This window comes from Terrapene carolina, unplaced genomic scaffold, assembly GCF_002925995.2.
Source record: "Terrapene carolina triunguis isolate 2854851 unplaced genomic scaffold, T_m_triunguis-2.0 Scaffold138, whole genome shotgun sequence".
Taxonomy (NCBI): Eukaryota; Metazoa; Chordata; order Testudines; family Emydidae; genus Terrapene; species Terrapene triunguis.
In genome coordinates this window covers 5,829,287-5,847,774 of record NW_020664489.1, presented here as the reverse complement: position 1 = coordinate 5,847,774, position 18,488 = coordinate 5,829,287, and the positions used below count along the sequence as shown (strand labels likewise).

Below are 18,488 nucleotides of genomic sequence, written 5' to 3'. Positions count from 1 at the left end.
AGTGGAAATTAAATCCTATTGAGGAAAATAAAAGGTACCATAAACTCTGGCAAATGGGTTGGTGCATGGGGGAGTAGGGTCCTTGCAGTCATAGTTGCAGGAGTGCAGGCAAGCAAATGCTGTGACATAAGTGCCTGCTGCCATGTGGCTGAGGAGGGAAAGGCAAGTTCTGCCCGAGACCACAGGGTTGGATTTCACTTAAGTAATCAGATCCAGTAGCTCTGGAACCTGTCATTTAACAGATAAACACGTGCAGAGGTCGCGTCAATGTGTCCTCCAATGAACTCCAGGGACTGTGTAGGGTGCAAAGTCAATTTTTCGACGTTCACACTCACCCAAAGGGAGGAGAGAAGTAGAAGGAGTTGGGACTTTGATAACCTAGCTTCCTTTCTGGACTGTGCCACCAGCAACCAATTGTCTAGGTAAAGGAAAACAAGGACTCTTTGCTGTCAGAGGTGAGCTGCTACCATGGTGAAAACTTTTGTGAAGACTAGTGGAGCACTGGTAAGTTGAAACAGGAGAAGCCTGTATTGGAAGTGTCAGATCCACCATGTACCATCTGTAGATCGAGTGGATGTTGACGTGGAAGTAGGCATCCTGCATATTAAAAGCTATAAACCACATGCATTTTTCTAGTGACAGAATGATGGCCACAAGCATGACCATGCAGAACTTTGTTTTATGAATAGAACAGGTGCGGTGTTTGAAATCCAAGGCTGGTCTCCATCCTCTTTTCTTCTTGTGCACCAGGAAATATTTGGAATAGAACCCTGTGCCCTGAAAGGCTTCAGAGACCTGTTCCACTGCTCTTCTCTGAAGGAGGGTGTCCACTTCTAGGGTAAGAATACTGTAATGAGAGTGATTCCTGAAATGGGCTTTGGGGCAGAAACATGGATGAGGTAGTGTCAAACTCAATCGTACAGCCGTGTCGAATGCTATCCAGGACCTATTTGCCCGTTATCATGCTCCATGCTGGTAGAAAGAGTTTGAGATGGCTCCCAAAGGGGGTGGTTGGCAAGAGCACTGGAGTGCAAAGCGATTGACGGCTCTCTAGATGTACTCAGAAATATCACCTATGCAAAGATTGGGTGTGATGCACGGAGGGCTTCACTGAAGGACCAGGTGGACAAAATCTGTAGACCTTTGGGAACTTCTGTGAAGGCTCGCAGGATGTAGAACTGGGGAGGTCTAGAGCGTTGTATAGGCAGCAGGTCATAAAATTTTTGTGTTGGCACAGGCATATATTTGTCTAGGGACCGGAGGGTGACTCTAGAGTCTGTCAGAGTAAGCAATCATGTGTCTTCTAGTTGAAAAGGTGTGATTCATCAAAAGGGAGGTCTTCAATTGTGCTCTGTACCTCGCTAGGGAAGCCTGAGGAATGTAACTAGGATTTTCTCCTCATGATGATTCCAGGTGCCATTGTACCTGAGGACATGTCTGCAGAATCAACCACAGCCTGAAGTATGGTTCTAGAGACCAACTTGCCCACCTCCAAAATAGCTTGGAAGCAGGAAAGATCCTGCTGAGATAGTTTATCTTCAATATCTGCCATCTGCCCATAGTTCAAAAAGTCATATTTGGCCATCAGAGCTAGGTAGTTTGAGATATGGAACTGGAGACTGGCTGAGGAAAGGACCTTTCTACCCATAAGGTCTAACCTCTTTCCCTCCTTGTCAAAGGGGTGGAGCCTAGATGCTGTTGCTTGACCCACTCCATAGCAGCCTGGATCACCAGGGAATTAGGCAGAGGATGGGACAACAGAAACTCAGATTCCTTGGGAGGGCATAGAACCTCTCTTCCGCCCCCTTTGGGGTGAAGGCACTCCTGGCCGGGGTATGCCACACGGTGCATGCAGGCTGAAGAATGGCGGAAGATGGGAGGGCCACTCTGGCTGATACCAATGCATGCAAGAAACTGTCCTGCACCTCCTCCAACGGGATCTTTGAAGAGCATTAGCGAATCTGTCGAGCAGCTCTTGAAATTATCATAGTCGTCTACGGGAGAGGAGGGTGTCGATAATACAGCCCTATCTGGGGACAATGAGGGGAACCTCTCTGGATCCATCGGTACTGTCAGAGGCGGGCTGACCAGTGCATCATACAGCCTTGGTTCCAATAGTCTACTTGACAAAGGACGGGACGGGGGGATTCCTCCCAGGTTGAGTGAGATGGTTCTGAAGGTGAATATTGGGGCCACAAGCTCCAATATGGCCAACTTGGTTGATTCTGCTGTTGCTGGGATGGTGCCCATAGAGCTGGGTACCAGTAGCTCCTGGGATGAGGCCAGGGCCGGCTCCAGCGGTTTTGCCGCCCCAAGCAGCAAAAAAAAAAAAAGCCACCATTGCGATTGCCGGCAGCTCTACCCCGCCGCTTTATTCTTCAGCGGTAATTCGGCGGCAGGTCCTTCACTCCGAGAGGGAGTGAGGGACCCGCCGCCGAAGAGCCGGAAGTGCCGCCCCTTCCCATTGGCTGCCCCAGGCACCTCCTTGCAGCGCTGGTGCCTGGAGCCAGCCCTGGATGAAGCAAGGGAGGGTACTGCCACGGTGACGTCGGAACTGTCTGGTAGTCATGCCTTCAGAACAGAAGTGTTGGATATCTGAATCCTCAGACTCAGAGGAACCAGAATCCTGTACGAATAGGGGTGCCAACAGAATGGGGTGTGCTGAAGGAACACGACCAGAGGGCGGCGGATCCACCGTAAGAGAGGGAGTCCTTTTAGCAGACAAATGGACTGGAACATGCGGAGACTTCATCTGTTCCAGTTCAAGAGGCCGAGGAGCACATCTTTTTCTCCCCAATATCAACAGTACCCAGTCCACGGACGAAACTGTGGCTGGTAAGGGGGCCTGCCTCGGGACAGACAATTCACTCCACACTGGTGTAGCCAATGGAGGAGGGGTGCGTGGTTCAGGAAGTGGGACTGGCGGATCCGGCGAATGATGCAACTTCTCGTTGCTCTTGTGGGCCTTGGAATGCGCTGCTCCTCCTTGGCTGGAACTTGTGGATTGTGCAGCATCTTTCTTGGATCTGGAGGAAGACTTACTGCCCTGCTATGCACATGCTTCCATGGTTCAGGGCTAGGCCCTGGAGTGGAGTCCATACTGCTTGTACCAGCGGAATAGGACTGGGACTCTGTGTGTAGGAGGCGCACTCCTGGACTGCTCAGGCTGATGTACAGGAGGTTTTCCCTGGCCAAGATCTGACTGTGGTCCCATGGTGACCTCCATGAGGTGCTTCTTAAGGCATAGGGCCCAGTCTTCCCAGGTATGGGCAGGGAAGGAGAGGCAGATACTGCACCTGAACGTGATGTGGGCTTCCCCCAAGCAGTACAGACAATGTTGTGCTTGTCATGGAGTGAAAATGAGCGAGGGCAGGAAACACAAACCTTGAATCCCAGCCCGGCGTCTTCGGCATAATCCAGTACCCAGACACAGGTTCTGAGGGCAAATGGGGTTGGTGTGCAGCATCAGCAGCATCCCGAAGTCCTTAATCCTATAAAAGTTACTACAAACACTAAAACTGCTACAAAAATCAGTAAAATTCTAACTATGTACAAGAATAAAACAATTTTTCTGGAAAATTTGGAAAGTCCATCACCAAGGACGAGAGAAAAACAGAAGCTCCAACTTGGACCGTGCAGTGGTGAGAAAGAACTGGAGACATGGTCGGTCTGCAGCACCCTTTACTGCCTCGGGCAAAGCCACGAGGCAATGTAGAGGCACATGTGGACTGACAGACACTACTACTTTGAAAAGCTCTGGCTCTGGGCGCATGCACATAATCCTCAGAGGAATACAATAGTGACCATCACTCGAAGAAGAACTGGAGATTTTAAAAGCTCCCCCTCTCAGAACGCTGCAATGTTGAAGTATACTGTGTCAAGAACAGAAGCATCTTTCTTGGGAATGTCAGACATATGAACATGCTGTCTGTATCTGGTAATTCAGTGGTACTCAATGCTGCAGAGTTCTCCTTCCTGAGCCAGGTGTTACATAAATGCTGGACCCATAAGATCTAAACAGAAAATTATTTTCCGAGAAAGACTTTGATGAAGCACCGCTATATAGATTGAGGCTTTCAAAATCGTTCTTCTGGAAGAAAGACTCTGCCTACCTGAGAATCAAGAACTGCACCTTAAAAGGGAATCATTTGCATAGGTAGCAGAAGAGAACTTTATTTTAAAGTCCCCATGTCTTGAACAGGGTACATGTGTAATATGTTCTTGGAATACCCCTTTTCTAAAGAGACTCAGTTTACCCAGATGTCTAAAGGATAAATGAATACATCCTGATATCCTAAATGAGTTGCTACCAGAGAGAGGCACTTTGTAAATACCAAGGGTGCAGTAGAAAGCCCAAAAGATAAGACTGTACTGGAAATACTCTTGTCAAATCAGAAAATGAAGATATCGGCAGTGCCTGGGTTGGATAGAGATATGGAAATACACACTTTTTAGATAGAGGTCTGCAGACCAATCTAGGGTGGGTATAATGGGTACTAATGTCAACATGTGCAAAAGGAATTTTCTGATTAACAAGTTAAGCTTCCATAGATCTAATATTGGATAAAGCCCTCAGTCTCTTTCTTTGGTGTCAGAAAATATGCGAAGCAAAAACTGTGACCACTGAATTCCCTTAGCACCACATCTATGACTCCTGCTTCCAATAGGGAGCAAACTTCCTATCTTAAAAAGGGGTTCCTGAATAGGGATGGAACAGGGGGTTGGGTGGAGGAAAGGAATCTAATTAAATAGTGTAACCATCTTTTATTATCTTCAGAGTCCATTTGTTTGATGGGATAAAATTTCAAGAGTCCACGTTACAGGAGAGTCAGTCTCCAAAATAATGAGAGATGGTTGTACATTTTGTCCCAAGCTCCTGATCCTCGTGTCAAATCTGAGCTCTGACATTCAATCTCAGAAACAATGCTAAGGTTGCTTCCCCTTCATTTGCAGAATAAAAGTAGTCTCTCTGCTATGGCTGTGAAGGGGGAGGCTGTTGATGTTGAAATTTACTTCTCTGAAAAATAAGACTATGAAGAAAAGGAAGGGTAGGAGGCCCTTCCTGAGAGTTGACAGACACACAAGAATCTTGTAATTGACCTCATGTCCTTCATTTTTTTCTAATATTTAATCAGTTTTATTAGTGGATAACTTATCACCTTTGAAAGAGAGGTCTACCACCTTTGATTTGATTTTGGAAGGGAGAGTAGAAGACTGAAGGCCAGCAGGTCATGGCTGAGTCTGAAGACTCAAACAAAGTCCTGAGCAAATGTTTAACCACTATTTCACCATCCCTTATCAAGCTGATGGCCAGCTTCCTTTGCTTTTTAGGAAGCAGTTTTGCAAACATGGCCATCTTTCCCTACAAGTGATACTGATAATGTGACTTCACTGCTTGACAATTTGCTTCTGATACTGAGTGACGCAGTTGAAAACACTTGCCAGTTGTGTTCATCTTCTTTCTTTCTGTGTCAGAAGATGTGGAATACAACTGATTCCTCTAAATCTTTACATTGCCACTGCCACCGCCACCACAAGAGAATCAGGGGTAAGGTGTACGCAAAAAATAAAACCCCTTTGTAGATTAATTGATATAATTTGTCTGCTTTTTTCCAATATAGCCTATCATGATGCAGAAGTCCAAACTGCCCTTGCACGCTGCAACAGAAAGGTAATCTTGTTTTTTTTTGACAGAGAACACAGGATGTTGAATACAGGGTGAGAGGTTTCTTCTAACATGACCAATGGAAATTTCAATGTCACAGATCTGATACCATTCTTTTCCACAACCTCATGGAATTGCAATACATCTTCAGATGGAAAGGGTGCCAAAATAACCCCAATGTTTTTATCGGGGGAATATTAATCAAGTTCTGATTACAGCTCTTGCTATTCATCCTGAGCCACAGGCTCCTCTTCTCCCTCTGACAGAATATCAGGAATTTTGGTTGGAGAATGCGCTCTAAAAGCAGGTGAAGTCAACAGATCCAGGATCTTGGATCCGAGGAGACTTTCTCTGACCCTAATAGGAGAGGTATTTCTACCCTGACAGGAATGTGGAACATTCTTATATTGCCTACAAAAAGGCCAATAGAGCCAACCTGCTCTTGGCAGTATCTGCCAATCATACTGCAATCAAACTCAGACTCCATTTCACATCTAGGAAGGTATGATGGTCTATAAGTACCATATTTTAGTGGTGTATTTCTTATGAGAATGGAACCTAGGAGGTATGTCAGTATATCTAATGCATTTTTTCCTTGGACTGTGGATTAGATCTCAGATCCAACTCAGAAATTAGTGGAGAAACTACCAGACTGGGCATTTATATAACTGAGAAGGGAGAAATATCTTTATTGGGAGAGCCCGAAGGTATTTAGCAGGTGGAAGGTAAATGCAACAACTTGTCCAACCTCCTCCTTTTCTCTGGTAGGGAGCTACAAGCAGGAACATTTCCAGGGTGGCCTCTCCCCCCATCACCTTTCCCTTTAGGAGATGAAAAAAATGGACACTAACCTTCCATAACTGTTGTTCTTCAAGATGTGTTGCTCAAGACCATTCCATGTTAGATGTGTGCACAGTTGCCGGAAATTTTTCCCTTAGTGGTATCTGTAGGGCTGGCCCTAGTGCCTCCTGGAGCCCTGTGCTAGTATAAGGGGCACCGCCAGCCCCAAGCCCCTCTCAGTTCCTTCTTGCTGTCCACTTTGACAGCAGGGCAGAAGGGTGAGTCATGGAATGGATGTGAGCAACACATCTCGAAGAACAGTAGTTATGGAAGATTAGTAACCGTTTTTTCTTCTTCAAGTGCTTGCTCATGTCGATTCCATGTTAGGTGACTCACAAGCACCTGGAGGTGGGTTCGGAGTTCACTGATGTGCTGATTGTAACACTTCTCTTCCAGTTTGTCATATCCCGGGCCTGCCGGATGATGGCATAGTGTGATGCGAAGGTATGAACCGATGACCATGTTGCTGCTCTGCAGATGTCCTGGATCGGAACTTGTGCGAGGAAGGCTGCTGATGAAGCCTCAACTCTCATGGAATGGGTGGTCACAATGGCGGGGGACAGAACCTTTGCCTGCTCATAACAAAACCTGATGCAGGCGGTTATCCAAGGCAAGATTATCTGGGATGACGCAGAGTCTGTCACTGCCATCTGTCCGCCACCGCTACAAAGAGCTGCAATGACTTGTAAAAGGGTCTAGTCCTTTCAATGTAGAGGGCCAGGGCCTACCTAACGTCTAAGTTACGTAGACAATGCTCCTCATCTGATCCATGAAGCTTCGGAAAGAAGACAGGCATAAAAATGTCCTGGTTGTTGTGGAACTGCAACGCTACCTTTGACAGGAAGAATGGGTGAGTGCGCAGCTGGACCTTGTCTTTGAAGAACACCGTGTAAGGGGGTTCTGAAATCAGGGCTCTGATTTCAGTGATCCTTCTAGCCGACGTAATTGCCACTAGGAAGGCAACGTTCCAGGAGCGAACAAGAAGCTCAAAGGGGACCTTGTGAGCCTGGACAGTACCAGATTTACATCCCCTGGGGGAAACCGGGTTGCGAACCTGTGGGTAGAGTATTTTTAAGTCCTTGAGGAACCTGTCATCTCATGCGAGAAAACTGACCTGCCCTGGACTGGAGGATGGAAGACTGAAATGGCCGCCAGGTGGACCTTGACCGACGATAGGGCCAGACCTTCATACTTCACGTGGAGCAAGTAGTCCAAGATGGTCTGCAGAAACGATAGACAGGGAAAGACCCCAATCAAAGGTCCAAGAAGTGAAGCGCTTCCCTTTGGCCAAGTAGATCGCTCTGATAGAGGATTTCCTGCTACTTAGCAAAACCTGCTAGACCTGCTCTGAGCAGGCTTGCTCCTCCTGGTTCAGCCACGCAGCAGCCAGGCTGTCAGGTGCAGGGACACGAGATTCGGGTGGAGTAGCTGGCCTCGGTTCTGTAAGCTCAAATCCAGGCACATAAGGAGCTCTACTGGAGCTACTATGGAAAGGTCCAGGAGCATCCTGAACCGTGCTGGCACGGCCACACCGGGGCAATCAGTATTACCTTTGCCTTGTTCCTCTTGATTTTTAAGAGGACCTTGTGTATCAACGGTATATGTGGAAAGGCATACAGCAGATCCCCTGACCACAGCCGTAGGAAGGCATCTGACAGGTAACCGTTGCCAAGCCCATGCATTGAGCAGAGCTGATTACCTCCGGATGGAGGGACCACTCATGGTGAGAAGAAAAGGACCTGCTGAGGTGATCTGCCAGCGTATTCTAGTCCCCTGGAAAATGCAATGCCTCGAGGTGAACAACACGTTGCATGCAGAAGTCCCACAATTGAAGAGCCTCTGGCACAGGGCCGAGCTCCCCCATTCTTGTTGACATAAAACATCACATACGTTTTGTCTGTCAGGACCTGCACTACTTTGCCTGACAGGTAGAGAAGGAACACCCGGCAGGCCAAGTGAATCATCCTGAGTTTCCTGACATTTATGTGCAGGGAGAGTTCTCTCCGTGACTAGAGGCCCTGGGTACTGTGACTGTTGAAGTGGGCTTCCCACCCCAGGTCTAATCCATCTGAGACTAATGTCACCAAAGGGCATGGGGTGGCAAAGGGAACCCTGGTCGTTATTGACTGTGGATCTGACCACCGAGTTAATGATGCTAGAAAAGCCAACGGGACTGTAATAACTAAGTCCAAATGGTGCCTGCTGAGGGAGTAGATTAACGCCAGCCCCATCTGAAGAGGTCTGAGGTGCAACTGTGTGTACTGCACCACGTAAGTGCATGCTGACATATGACCGAGCAGCCTGAGGCATACCCGAGCAGTCATGAGCGGGTGGGATCTGACGGGGGCAATTAGCTCCGACATTACTGGAACTGGGCTTCTGGCAGGTAGGCTTTGGCCTGAATAGAGTCGAGCACTGTTCCTATAAACTCTATCCTCTGAACTGGAAGCAGAGTGGATTTCTGCTAATTTATCAGCAGGTTCAGCTCTCGACAGGTGGCCTATACTTTGCTGACACAGCATTGAACCTGCGCTCATGAATGATCCTTGACTAACCAGTTGTTGAGGTAGGGATAGATATGTACACCTCGATGTCTTGGGTAAACTGCAACTACTGCCATACACTTTGTGAAAACCCTTGGGGATGACGCAAGTCTGAAAGGGAGTGTGGTGAATTGGTAGTGACACTGGCCCACCATGAATCATAGGAATCTCCTGTGACCATGGAAGATGGAGATGTGGAAATAAACATCCTTTAGTTCGAGTACCAGTCTCTCAGATCCAGGGAGGGAAAGATGGATGCCAGGGAGACCTGCACAATCTGAACTTCTTGAGATATTTGTTGAGTCAATGCAGGTCTAGGAAGGCCTGAGGACCCCTTTGGCCTTTGGGATTAGGAAATATCAGGAGTAGAACCCCTTTCCCGGTCAAGTCTCGAGCAACTTCCTCTATGCCCCCCACACGTAGGAGGGTTTCTACCTCCTGGATGAGGAGATGCTCATGAGAAGGGTCCCAGAATAGGGACAGGTATGGGGGTTGGGAGGGAGGAATGGATAAAACTGCAGGGTGTACCCAACTGTCACAGTGGAAAGCACCCAATGGTCTGAAGTTATTTGGGGGACACAGTATAGAATGGAAATAAATGGTCCAAAAACAAAAGGGGGATAGTGGATCCTGGGTTAAGTCCATTACACTGTCCTTGGGTGCACTCTCAAAAGGCCTGTCTCGGACCAGCCAGGTATTGGCCCAAGCCTGACTGGCAGACCAAGGTAGAAGATACAGGCTGGCTGCGCTTATAACCCTTCCCTTTTTTCTTGTAGGGCTCGTGTCTAAAAGGCCCCCAAAACCTTCGATGTGGCTGCGGCCGGAAGTGCCTTGTGGAGGCTGGGGGCGTGTAAAGGCCCGGAGATCGCAGCGTGGCCCTTGAGTCCTTCAGGCTGTGCAGCTTGGTGTTCATCTGCTCCAAGAACAATGCATTGCCCTTGAAAGGTAGGTCTTGGACCAACTGCTGCACCTTGTGAAAAAGGCCCGAGGACTACAGATGTGAGCTGCACTGCATGGACACCGCCGAGACCATCAACCTGGCCACCGAGTCAGCCACAACCAAGGCAGCCTAAAGAGAGGCCTTGGCTACTGCCTTGCCTTCCTCCAGAATGGCCAGGAATTCTTGCCTTGACTCCTGAGGCAGGGAGTCTTTGAACTTGGCCATAGAGTCCCAAATGTTATAATTGTATCTCCCCAGCAGTGCCTGCTGGTTGGAGATCTGGAGGTGTAGGCTAGCTGTTGAATATACCTTTCTGCCAAACAAGTCAAGCCTCTCTGCATTCTTATTTTTAGACCTGACACTTGCCTGACCCTGTCTGTCCCGCTCATTTGCGGTGGAAACCACCAGGGACCCAGGGGGAGGGCGCAAGTACGTGTATTCATACCCCTTAGCCAGAACATATTTTTTCTCTGCCCTTTTCGAAGTTGGGGGCAGAGAAGACGGGGGTCTGCCACAGTGCTTTAACAAGTTTTAACACCCAACATAGACTGGCAGTGCAACCTTAGAGGGGGCTGCTGCAGCTAAAATATCAAAGAGGATGTCCATGGTCTCCTTCAGTTCCTCTGCCTCTAGCCCCAAATTTGTGGCGACCCGTTTAAGGAGATCTTGGTGATCCTGGAAGTCGTCCAGTGGCAGAGGGTGGGACCCACAACTGCCTAATCTGGGGATGAGGAAGATGCCAACACCACAGGAGGAGCCGGAAAGTCCTCCGCTACTGGGGTCACCTCCACTGAAGCTGCCGCTGGGGCCTCAGTATTGGGGTTGAAGTCCGAATCGGGTCCTGTACTGGCTGGGGTGTTGCCGAGACTCGCTTCTCAGATGCGGCTGTGGATGACAGATGGGAGTAGGGGCCTGGCATTGGAAGGAACCCCCCAGGGGTTCCAATATTGCCAGTGTACTGGCCATTGCCCCGGTGGCCAAGTGCCCACAGCAGGAACAGCACTAAAGTCCTGTGTGTAAGAAGAGTGGTGTCTCCTTGGTGGGGGAATGGATTCCTCTCTGGTCTCCAATGAGTATTCTTCCCTTGGGAGACCATGGTGGAGCTGTTGCTGTTCCCACCTGCTGGATATGATGTGGAGTCAGGGAATGGTGCCTGGAGGACGGAGACCAGTGCCATGCTTCCAGTGACTGGTGCCACGAAGCTGGTGACCTAAGCTGCGGAGCTGGAGACCGGTGCTGGGACGCTGGGGACTGGTGTTGGGTTGGCGACCACTGCAGCAGATCCATGGGGGGGGTTTCCCTCTGGAGGGAGCAGTCTTCAATGAAGAGTGGTCTCATAGTCTGTGCAGTACTGGGAGGGGCATCAGGTTCTCTGCTTCCTGTAATGCCTCCGGTGTCAAAGGGGCTCTCAAGCGTAAGGTGCCCCAATTGCTCCCAGGAGTCAGTAGTGGATCCCTGATTGGGCTCAACTGCCATCAACCGTAGCTCTGGGGAGGACGAGTGGCTCAGCAGGGGTCTCACCTTATCAGCCTCTCCCCTCTTATCCTTTTTTGACACAGGGCAGTGCCCTCTTTCAGCGCACAGTTTCTTGTGCCACTTCCTCGGCACTGAAGATGGTGAACAGTGCCAAGCAGACCATGGTGCTGGGGGAGCACTCCGTACTGAGGCTGAAGTGCTCGGCGCTGAATCAGAGTGGGACAGCTCCAAGGTCAGTCTGAGCGCTGCTTCCATTAGCAGGGCCTTCAGATGAATGTCCCTGTCCTTTTGTGTGCGTGGCCTGAAGCCCCTGCAGATCGTGCACCTGTCTTTAATGTGGGCTTTCTGGAGGCACTTTAAGTAGCTCACTTGCAGGTCACTCACTGGCATGGGCTTATGGCAGGTGGCACCCGGTTTGAAACATGGGGACCGGGGCATGCCCTGTCCCTGGGACAACATCCTGCAATGGGACCACTATCTACTCTAACTTAACTAACTGCTAACAATTAAGTCCTAACTATATACAAGAATAACAGAGTTCAAAAACCACTAGGAGAACTTGCAAGCACAAGAGAAGTCATTTCAGCAACTGTCACGGGTGATAAGAAGGAACTGAAGGGGTGTGGGGCCAGCAGTGCTCCTTATACTGGCGCATGAGCATGGAGCTCCAGGGAGCGCTAGGGCTGGCCCTATGGATACCACTAAGGGAAAAATATCTGGCAACTGTGCACATGGGCGCGCACACACCTAACATGGAGTTGACACGAGCACTCGAAGAACCACCACTTTTGTCTCTTGCGACTCTGACACTCCCAAAAGAATTGATAGTTTTAAATTTTATTTAAAAATATAGAGACACATAAAATAAAAGTATTTACTCAAGAGGTTTGTACTTCTGTAAGGTATAACAGGGAAAATAAAATTGCAAAAATACCTGTTCTAAAATCTGTTAGAAAAGGAAGAGACTCCACATTCTGATTACAATGCTTCAGGACTTGATCTAGACTCTCAGATTCCAAATCCCAGCTGACACCACTATCTTCTGTGTCGCTCTCCTGGTTAAGGCCCTCTGCTGATTCAAGGCAAATGTACATCTAAAAAAACCAAGGGTTTTTATAAAAGACAAAGATTACAGCTTTCACAGATACATCAGAATTAACTGCCAGGTGTAATAAGTGATCAAGGGATATTTAAGAGGATAATGGTTTTTATCCTGGAAAGATTTGTCACTAAGAAACACTGCCCCTCCCCCCAATTCTTCTTTCCTCCACACCTTAAGATTAGTTTTACATTTTACTACTCAGGGTTTAGTTCAAGGCAACCAGTTACTATTTATTAATGCCACACCTGGTAACCATGGTAACACAAGCCCGGCATATATGAAAGTGTGCAGGTGTTAGACTTCCACAGAGGCTTGGTCTAATTCAGGATTCCCTCCCACTCCTTTGGATTTGCCACTATGAAATTCATGGAAAAACAACTTCTAAAACAGCTGATCTCTCTTGTGAAGTATGAAAACATTCTATTTCATCTAAATTTTATTTTTCATGTGGCCAATTAGTATAAATGTGTGTATCAGTATAAATAAGCAAATAATTGTTATATATAGAGTTAAAACTTTCATTAATATACAAAGCTATGGTCTGCATCAAATCTCCAGTCACAGGCGTATGGAGGGCATGCATACCCATGTTGTAGAATATAGACAGGGGCCAGCATTTGAACAAGAACTCACCATTACCATCCACCCCTGATTAAAAAAGATTCTAATTACAATGTACTGTTATTTTTCTAATCACTGTAATGTATTTCATGCTGATGTTGCATATACATAACTGCTGCCCAAAATTGGAGGAATCTGAGTAGAGTTTCTAGCAGTGGCTTTACAATGGAATATTTATCCTGATCAAAAGCATATAGAAGTTCAGCTTATTCATGGACAAGGAACCAAAAGCATTTGTTAGATAATTAAATTGAGAACATATATTCTATTTTAGTTCTTAAACTGGAAGCCCATCACTAAGGTATCTAAGCACCTTATCATCACATTCTAAATTCAGTCTTATATTTTAACAGCATTAGCTCTACCAAGAAACTTCCATGGGTTCATGTAGAAAGCTAGAGCAGTATACAAAAAAAGTCATTAAAAGAGAGTAACAAAGAGCCACTGATCGATCTATAGATTAATAGCTTAGTGTAAATCAATCCCCCCGTCAGATTTTATGACCTAACCAGCTTCTCACTGGTCTGTGGTTTGGGGTCTGATCCAAAACTCACTGAAGTGTGTGGGAGTCTTTCCTTTGATTACAATGGGCATAAGATTAGGCCCTTGTCCAGAAGGGGCAGTACCAGGTAGCAGCAGTGTGGACTGAGAGAAAAAACAATGCTGAATAGGAGGCCAACAAAAAATAATTGGTAATATACTAAAAGCCCACAAAACAGAACATTGTGGCATGAGAATGTTTCATCACTTCAATACAAGAAGGAAAATACAGGAGAGGAAATCAGTATGCTGCCGCAATGATCAAATCCAATTCCTTATTGTCTATTACACCAAATGAATAATAAAAAAATCAGACTGTTTTTAAAAAAAAACAAGAGGTCCCATGGTCCAGATACATTTCTGAGGGAAAATCTGTGAGTGCAAGTCTCTTTCTTCTCTTACACCTCTGTATTTCATGCAGAACATAGGGCTTTCAACACCACCTTCCATCTTTACTGGTCTCCTGGGCAGTCTTTGCTTCTTTCCACATTATTCAGATAGAACCACAACAGAAGCAGAATTGAAACCTAACTCACTGCCTCTTGCCCTGGCGGTTCCAGTTCAATGCCTATCTTGTTACATTATTGGGTCTTTCCTCTGTGAATGTCCTAGCCATCTCCATTTTTGTTCTGTAATTTCCAGTTCTACTGGCTCCTGTTTTATCCTCCTTCAGGCGTTTGTTGCTTGTGATTTTTTCTAATATTGAGGATTTAGCTGTTGATGAAGATTTAGAGTTTAGATAGTAAAGTCTTCATAAGTCTCCAAGTTTCAGCACCATGTAGCAAGATCGACTTTACAATGGTTAAATATTTGAAGTTTAGTTGGAGGGCAAGATTTCTATTTCTCCAGATCGACTGTAGAGTTACAAAAGCACATTTTGCTTTCACTATTCTGGTTTAATGTCTTCCGCTGTTCCATCTGTTGTACTTAAAATGCTGACAAGGTATGTGATATATCCGATTTCATCTAGGTCAGCCCCAGAAAATGCAACTGGTGTTTCTTGTTGTGTGTTGATTCTAATGGTTTTAAGTTTTTACAGTGTTGATTTTCAATCCTACTGCTTGTGGATAGGCCTGTAAATAATTTGTTTTATCTTTCATGTCTCCATGGGAATGGGATAGCAAGTTGATGTCATCTGCAAAGTCAAGGTCCTCTAACTTCTGGGTCAAAGTTCACTGTATGTCCCTTATTACTCAATCCCCATATTACTCAATCCACCACCAGTAAAAAGATCAAGGGTGACATAAGACATCCTGGGTTGATGCCCATAGTAACCTCAGTTCACTGTTATGCATTACTTCACATGTCATATTTTCAGAGAAGCTCTGAAATTTCGGAGGGATTCCATTGTGACAGCAATTTCCATAAACTGTTCTACCCACTGTATTAAATGCTTTTTGGAAATCTACCAATTCATATAAAGCTTTGACTTCCATTAGATCACAAGTTCTATGATACTATATAGGATTATTATTTGATCCATACATGATTTCTCATGTTTGAACCCTGCCTATTCTTGTTGTTACCTTGAATCTATCACTTTCTTTATTCTTTATAATGTATAATTATCTTACTTGGGACATTCTTCCTGATAACTGTTTAATGATGTTGCACAGTGTCTTCGTGTCACTTTGTGCTGCAGCAGTTTGTGCATCTCTTGCCATTTCGTCTACAAAGTTTAATTTGTCTTTCCTACCACTATTTTGGCCTCTGTTCTTTACTGCATATTCCTCCTGGAGTCAGTGTATCTGTGTTTTTGTTTCAGTTTAATTTTGCATCTTTCCTCTCATATAACCTTTCATTGTGATGTTTCTTCCTGAATCCCAGCATTTCTTTACAAGTTTTAGTGAAAGTATCCTTTACCTGTTTCCATTTGCCTTCTATTGTCTCATCATCTTCAAGCACCTGGTATCTATTTGCTAGAGCAATTATAAACTCTTGCTGCATTTTAGTTGGGTGACATTATAATGTGGTGTCTCTGCTGTTCAGACCTATTCTTTGTTTTTATTTTTATTTTCAATTTAGTTAGTGTGTGGTCCATTCTCACACCTGCTACCTACATCTTTTAAAGTTCTTTTACATTTGTGCAGAATTGTAATGTGGTTTGGTTCCTTGTTTTGTTGGTATAATGTAATTTGTTTTTCTGTTCTGTGATCTGCTGACCTCCAAGTTATTTTATGAACAGTATGGTGAGGGAAGATGGTTCCTCCAATGACCAGGTCAATCATTCCACAAAAATCAGCAAACATTTCATCATTTTCATTCATTTCACCAAGGTCTTGTTTCCCCATATTTACTTCCCTGCCAGTGTTGTTGCTCCCTACTTTAGCATTAATTTCTCCAGTTACTAGGACGACACCTCTTTTGGGGATTTTATCTATTTTGTTATGTAGCTGCTTGTACAAAGTGGTTGGTTTTTTTTTTTGTTTTTTTTTTACTCTTGGTTAGTTTGATTTGTTGGAGAATAACATTGAACAACAGACACTTTCTGGAATTTTGATGAAAATTGTACTATTCTAATCCTTTTTGAAACTGGTACCCATTCTATCAGGCTTTTGGTTGCCCCCCCCCCACGATTTTATCAGACCCACACCACCACTGTGTATGTCACTGGCATTCAGTAATCCAGAATATAGTAGGATGTGTCCAGCTGACAAGGTGATTTGTCCTGATGTAACTCATCTCATTTCACTTAGGCCAAGTACATCTAATTTATATCTCCCCATTTCTTTTGTTACTTTGACTGTTTTACCAGCCTCGTGTTAGTGTCCACACATTCCACATACCAATTTTGGTAATGGATTTTGGAGAGAGCAAATTCATCAGTAGAGTAGCTTCCTTGGGGTTTGGCAACTTCATGTTTTCATCTCTCTTCTACGTCTATTTGAATTAAGTTGGATTGAGTTTGTTGAACAGAGCAGTACTATAGGTTTCTGTAATGACTTTGTTTTACACAGAAGTAGGTTGTTAGCCCACTCTTAACCCCCTACCAGGTGGGCTAATGGATTGCCTTAGTCTGGCTCCTACTCTTTGACCTGTCTGGCATGGGTGATCCTACTAAGATAAATACTCCTGCCAGCATAGCTTGTGTGTGCAAGGAGGCACCTGCTTTTAAAAGGTCATGTCTATAAGGTGAACATGACATTGAGAATATTTTTTTTAAAGAATAGAGACAAGATTGTTTATTTCTCAAACACTCTTGCCACCCAAATATTTGAACCACTATATAAATATCTGACATGCTGTAATTTAATTAACTGATACAGATTTAAATTATCAATAACTGATAACCAAAATGCTTGTATGCTGACACTGATATATTTCCATGATAGTGTTCACAAGACTGGAAAGAGGCAGTCATATCCTGTAACCGTTATTAAACAAACATTTATAACATATACCTTATTAGGTGACACAAGGTGCTTAACACTAACAGGAAAAAGTTCTCCTGGAATAGGTAGTGTTAGCATTGTATATGGTGGCAAAACAGGAGCCCCTGCTTCGGATAACAGCAACTCCTAGAACAAGATAGGATTTAGTTAGGTTTCACATTTTGGTAACTAATTGCAAGTTTGCCCTTTTATGACTTCTGATTAACTACAGAAGAGTTATTTGTATAGACTAAAATAAGGTAAACAAGACATCCCTGATGACAAAGAAAAATCAAATCAAATACAAATTTTCCTTGGTTCCATTTTTCTTATTGTCCATTTTTAAGCAAATAAATAGGTTAGAGAACTAATTCAGTCAATGCACAAATTTTGTTTAAGGAGGATGTAAATATGTAAAGAAAAGCTATTCAGAGGTACTCCTAAACAGTTGAAATATTAAAAAATAAAATGATGTCACTACTTTGACAAGGTTCCTCACCAAAGGCTCTTAAAGCAAAGTAAGCAGTAATGGGTAAGAGAGAAGGTTCTCTCATGGATCAGTAATTGGTTAAAAGACAGGAAACAAAGGGTAGCAGTAAATGGTCAGTTTTCAGAATGGAGAGAGGTAAACAGTGGTGTCTCCCAGGGATCTGTACTGGGACCAGTGCTGTTCAACATATTCATAAATGATCTAGAAAAAGGAGTAAACAGTGAGGTGGCAAAGTTTGCAGATGATACAAAATTACTCAAGATAGTTAAGTTCAAAGCTGACTGCGAAGAGTTACAAAGAGATCCCACAAAACTCGGTGAATGTGAAACAAAATGGCAAATGAAATTCAATGTTGATAAATGCAAAGTAATGCATATTGGAAAACAATCACAACTATACATCTAAAATGATGTGGTCTAAATGAGCTGTTGCCACACAAAGATTTTGGAGTCATTGTTGTTAGTTCTCTGAAAACACCTGCTCAATGTGCAGCTGCTAGCAAAAACGCTAACAGAGTATTAGGAACCATTAGGAAAGGGGTAGATAATAAAACAGTAAATATCATAATGCCACTATTTAAATCCATAGTATGCCCACACCTTGAATACTGTGTGCAGTTCTGGTCACCCTATCTCAAAAAAGATAATATAAGAATTGGAATAGGTACAGAAAAGGGCAACAAAAATGATTAAGGGTATGGAACAGCTTCCATATGAGAGTAGATTTAAAAAAAGGCTGGGATTATTCAGCTTGGAAAAAAGACTACTATGTTTTAGTCCTAGGCAGTAAACAAAAATTCACGGCCCATGACCTGTCCATGACTTTTACTATATACCCCTGACTAAAACTTGGAGGGGGGGGGCAGCTAGGGGGCACCACGGGTGCTCGGGGGGGGGGGGG

General features: G+C 45.0%; 1 protein-coding gene across 1 annotated transcript in view; it reads right to left on the bottom strand.

Annotated features, from left to right (window-relative positions):
- Positions 1 to 18,488, bottom strand: part of RNF17 (ring finger protein 17) — a 223,743-nt gene that overhangs the window by 14,136 nt on the left and 191,119 nt on the right. The window contains exons 35-36 of the mRNA XM_026653404.1: positions 17,129 to 17,245; positions 12,399 to 12,558 (exon numbers count right to left, since the gene is read on the bottom strand). Coding sequence (XP_026509189.1) covers positions 12,399 to 12,558; positions 17,129 to 17,245 — 277 coding nt within the window. The remainder of the gene's footprint in view (positions 1 to 12,398; positions 12,559 to 17,128; positions 17,246 to 18,488) is intronic.